The sequence below is a fragment of the Nanorana parkeri genome, unplaced genomic scaffold (assembly GCF_000935625.1).
Source record: "Nanorana parkeri isolate BGI_ZX_2015 unplaced genomic scaffold, ASM93562v1 scaffold479, whole genome shotgun sequence".
Lineage (NCBI taxonomy): Eukaryota > Metazoa > Chordata > Amphibia > Anura > Dicroglossidae > Nanorana > Nanorana parkeri.
In genome coordinates, this window is record NW_017306747.1 from 890,370 (window position 1) to 895,667 (window position 5,298).

Sequence of the window (5,298 nt, forward strand, 5' to 3'; positions counted from 1 at the left end):
CTGGTCCAGGAACCTCTACAGGACACGTGAGGGAGTTGTATGCATAGATGTAGCTCCCTCACGGCCATAGCCCCAGCCCATCCCACCTCAAGCTGACTCTCAGCACCGGGCAGCATATTTTGAATGGCTGCTTGGTGTGAGAACTGACAGTGCTGCACTAGGGGGAGGCTGAGAAACCTCTCACCTAGTAAAGTGGAAGGCACGCGGCGACTGACTGAAAATGGGGTCTTAACCGTGTTTTGGGTCACGACCCACCCACCAGTTGAGAACCAAGGAGCTACAGTATACCAGAAATCCACCGTGACATTTATACAACTTTACATTAGAAGACTTCATAGGTGCACAAAGTGCTTTTATTTCCAAAAAAATTACTACTTACAAATATATATATATAATAAAAAAAACAAAACATTAAATCACCACACAGAAAATGATGGCGGCCATTCCTAAATAAGCCACGCAATAACCAAATACAAAACTAGACACCATGCTGGGAGCAGAATCATCAAACCTGTTTATAAAAAAACAAATGGTACAAAGAAAGTGAAAAATGGAGGCGTTTTTTTTGTGTGAAGAAGTTTTCCATAGAAAGGACTTTCCCAAGGGCAACAGATCCAGAAGTAAATATCTTGGTGCTGATTAAGTGCTTTTATTTTTTTTCTTTCCTCTGTGATGCAACATCAACATTAATGCCATCTTTGATGTCTTCACCCCTTTGTAATGGGGCTAACCTATGTGCATCCTTGTGACGTACGAGAGGTAGAATACAAAAGTCAGTGGTGAGCAGGAAGTATTTGGGCTCCAAACACAATGTGAACAATGCTGCTTTCATTGGGCATATCACACGTCATTAATCCTTCACAGACAAGACAAAAGAGACCTGTTAGTGTAGCTGGATACAAGATGACAATATTGCATAAAAAAAAAAAAAGCTAAGCGGCAGCAATGCCACCATGTGATCAGATAAAGCGCCACCATGTGATCAGATAAAGAACAATATCTTGCATACGGAAAGAAAAAGTGGAACCCTCAGATGTTACAGAACTGCTGTAACAAGGGGCTGCAGAATGAAGGAAATTTGGGTCTCCTTTGGCAGTTCAACATGGAGATGAAATTCATGAGAAATGAATTGTAGACATCAGTGAAAACGTGTATTTACAACACCTGGATGGCACTGCCAAAATCAAAATGGCCACGGAAATAAGGATGAGGCGGTCCCCCTTCAATCTGCATTTTGTTCTTAGATAGCAGGGACCTGTTACCTTTAGGTTACAGCTCTCGCACACACACACACAGGTAGCTAGGCTCGTCATAGCCACACAGTTTATTTATTGACCAGCTTTTGTTCATACAAGGCAGCAACTGTTCATCTCTAGTCATCACAGCCCATCAAGCTCAAGGCAAAGGCTAGCGCAACACACTTTAGTAGTTTAAAGCTGCTCGCAGGTCAAAGCGTTGTACAGCGCTAACTTGCAGTACGCGCGTTTTATAATCTCTGCTCTCCGGAGATGAACAGCGTAAAAACTCTGCATGGCTGTGACGTGCTTAGCTACACAAATGCATGAGAGATTACCGCAGTGTGATCTGGGGGTAGGGGGGGGGGGCCTCAGGCACCGTTGGAAGATTGGCAGTGACCACAAGCACCACTAGCTGAGATTAGAAGCTGATGCTGCCAGGCTTTATATGTCATATGTCTTTCCGGCACAGTGAGGAGAGGTTTTATAAACGGATTTCCTAGCTCGAGTGCTCCGGCACTCACATACAGTCCATTGAGTTCTCTGGGATTGGGTTCAGTGCGCCGGAAAGACCCTTCATAGGTGCGCAGGTCGGAGGGAGCATAGAATGAGCGGCAGGGTCCACGTTCTCAATATCTTCCATCTTTGACTCGCTTGTGCTTTCCCAATTGATGTGAAAGCGTGTCACGCGTGGGTTTGATGCTAAAATGTTCCTCTGGAGCTGTTAAAGAGAAGAAATCAGCTGTCAAAAAACAAAAAGCTTAAAGAGTACCCAGATCTTTGAAATGAGACAATTTTAGAAATGTTTAGTAATGACAATCTACACACAGATACTTCTAGATAATTTCCGGCTTTTTATTCTTTGCATACCTTGTTTTACTTTTACACCCCATTGTTCTCACAGAGGCCATTTTTTACTAAGGGCAGGTTACTAGATCTCCATTTACTTCCTGGAACTCTGGCACATGTGACCATGCACATCTCAGGGGAGGAAATTGCCTTTCCCTGAGATCTTGTAAAGGTCCGCCTCAAAAGTGTCTGTAAGCCCAAAATTGCACTACCTAAAATTTGTTTGATTTTGTTACACGGGTTCAAGTTTCACCCAATCCTGTCATCCATAGACTAGGCAAAGCACCTTGCTTGTCAATAATGACGCTCTCATTGGTTTTTGGACACACAATGGGAGAGGCGCCTTGGATAAGTGGACCTTCAGTGCAGTTTCTCTTTAAAAATGATACACATGCAGCTGTGAGATGGAATCATGTACAGGGATTCAGCTGTTGTGCAGACGGTAAGGTGAATTGTCTGAGGCAGTTTAACAGTTGACAAAACTATTTTGCCCATAGTGTTTTCCTTCTCTTTCAATACACCACCGAGAGACAATGGGGGCAACTAGGCCCAGACCAAGCCCACCTTGGCAGATAGGAGTGTTGGAAAAGGGCACTCCCCACCTCTGGGGGGAGGGACTTGAGGGCCCAGATTACAGGGGTAAAAGCAAATCCCCCCCACCAATAAGAGGGGGCTGTGATAACCCCCAAGCCCTAGGAAAAAATAAAAATAAAAATCAAGACCAAATTAAGTGAGAGGACCCAAAATAGGGACCCTGAAGATGCAGGGATGGTTATTCCCAGAGAGAAAAAGAAAAAAGGAGGAGAGAGAAAGAAAAAAGGAGAGAGAAAGAAAGGAGGAGAGAGAGAAAGAAAGGAGGAGAGAGAGAAAGAAAGGAGGAGAGAGAGAAAGAAAGGAGGAGAGAGAGAAAGAAAAAAGGAGAGAGAGAAAGAAAAAAGGAGAGAGAGAAAGAAAAAAGGAGAGAGAAAGAAAAAAAAGGAGAGAGAAAGAAAAAAAGGAGGAGAGAGAAAGAAAAAAAGGAGGAGAGAGAAAGAAAAAAAGGAGGAGAGAGAAAGAAAAAAAGGAGGAGAGAGAAAGAAAAAAAGGAGGAGAGAGAAAGAAAAAAAGGAGAGAGAAAGAAAAAAAGGAGAGAGAAAGAAAAAAGGAGAGAAAGGGCTTCACAGAACCAGACTTCCAAGGCAGAATGTCCGGGAGGCCGTATACCTTAGGATGAAGGAAAAATAAACCCTAGCTATGCTTCCCTGATAGGTCGGAGGAAACACATAAAACTGAGGTGGTTAGGGGAGCGGCTCCTTTTATTTTAATTGTGGATAATGCATTTCCTGTTTAGGTGGGTGAAACCTCTCTCTCCTGGAGGATGAATCGCAATACAAGTGTAAACACAAAAAGCTGAAAGAAAAGTCTTCGGTGATTAGGCCGTACCTGAGTGAAGTTGGGTTTCAGTGGCGGATTCTCTCGATGTTCAGGGTCGGAGTATTCATTATTCACATAGTAGCCAACTCGGATAAATTCTTGACCTCTGTATGTGCACGTGATCAAGACGACTGTAACCCCCACAGCATCCGACTCCGGGATAAGGCTGCAATTCGGAGCTTCCGCCTACAACAGGAAAAGGAATATATTATACTTTCCGGTGATACAGTCATCCACACAGAGTACACGGTGGTTGCTTTATAAAAGAGATCACCTCGGTGGTACCAGAGCAAAGGGTTTAATATTCAACTTACAGGATCTGCACCTCCCAGACGGGTATTTGCAAACCTCTCTCGGCTGTGCTTCTAATTAAACCCAACAAGCATATTTCGGCTTTTTGCCAATGTCTATGCAGAGGACGTATGACAATATGAAAAGTATTGGTTTAAGCCCATCTCCGAGCAAAATTAAACCCCATCTTTGTCCTTACCACCATCTCTCAGTTCACTGACTGCAAGCACTTTAAAGTTTTTTTTTTAACCTCTTGCCGTCCGCCCGTAGTAAAAAAACGGACGGACACGTGACCCTTGTTGGCTCTATTACCAGAGTGAAGCCTGGTCATTCAGCGCTGCTAACTGTCCCCTTCATCGTGACACCTCCGCAAACCAAGAGACCTCACATGTAGGTTGCCCCGTTACACTGCTTCACCTGCAGTGTCTGGCAGTGTTCTAATACAAAATGAACACAGGCACCTCTAATATCGCATAGCACATAGAAATGAAAGGAAGGTTGGGCAGACTAGAGCAGGGCAGTAATGACAACCTTCATAGAAACAGAAGGAATCACAGGCCAGGACATAGCAGTAACGGCAATCTTTATATCCGAGGTCCCTATAGCCATTTCTTGATACTTGCGGGATGCTTTATGCACTTCAAAAGGAGGTAACCTTATCCCATAGTTCTCTTTAGGGTCACGGGAGGACTACACGAACATTCTCCGGTGACCCAAAGCTAAATATATAGCGGGCAGCCCACTATACACTGAGTGCGCCCCAGCCTGGACGAATCCCAATAATACTATCGAGATCCACCGAGCTGGCCGATTGACAGCGGGCTCTGCCTATCTAGATCAATAGAGTCGACGTGTGACAGTTTCCATGTAACATTTCGGCTCTATTATTATAATAAAGGATTTATATAGTGCCAACAGTTTGCACATCGCTTTACAATATAAGGAAGACATTACAGTTACAATTCAAGACCAGATGGTAAGAAAGGCTCTGCCCCTGAGGGCTTACAATCTAAAAAGGGAGGGGAAAGTGATATGAGGAGGTAGCTGTGTGGGGATGAATTGTTTGAGAGTTCGGTGGTTAGGTTGAGGTGGGATAGGCTTCCCTAAAGAGATGAGTTTTTAGCGATCGCGGAAAGGCAGTCCCAGTGGGAGAAAGACAGACAGGTTGGGGTAGGGAGTTCCAAAGAATGGGAGAGACTCTAGTGAAGTCCTGGAGGCGAGCATGGGAGGAGTTGACTAGGGAGCTGGAAAGCAGGTCTTGGGAAGATGTGTAAATCACTCCCCTCATGGTTCTCCATTAATGTAAGTTATTGTGCTTTAAAGGTAACTGGTTATGAGAGAAGCTGTCACTGCTGATCTCAATGATTGAGAATGCCAATTGCCTGTCTGACATGCTGATGATTTGGCTTCACTACACAGTAAGTGAGAATACAGAGAGAAGAGGAATTGCGGCTCTTTCCCATCTATCCTTTATTGTACACTGTGTGTGAATGAAAAATACTAAAAGGCA

General features: G+C 44.2%; 1 protein-coding gene across 1 annotated transcript in view; it reads right to left on the minus strand.

Moving 5' to 3' along the window:
• Positions 1-1,514: 1,514 nt before the first annotated feature.
• Positions 1,515-5,298, minus strand: part of LOC108790537 (histone chaperone asf1b) — a 7,818-nt gene continuing 4,034 nt past the window's right edge. The window contains exons 3-4 of the mRNA XM_018560817.1: positions 3,507-3,683; positions 1,515-1,956 (exon numbers count right to left, since the gene is read on the minus strand). Coding sequence (XP_018416319.1) covers positions 1,756-1,956; positions 3,507-3,683 — 378 coding nt within the window. The 3' untranslated portion in view covers positions 1,515-1,755. The remainder of the gene's footprint in view (positions 1,957-3,506; positions 3,684-5,298) is intronic.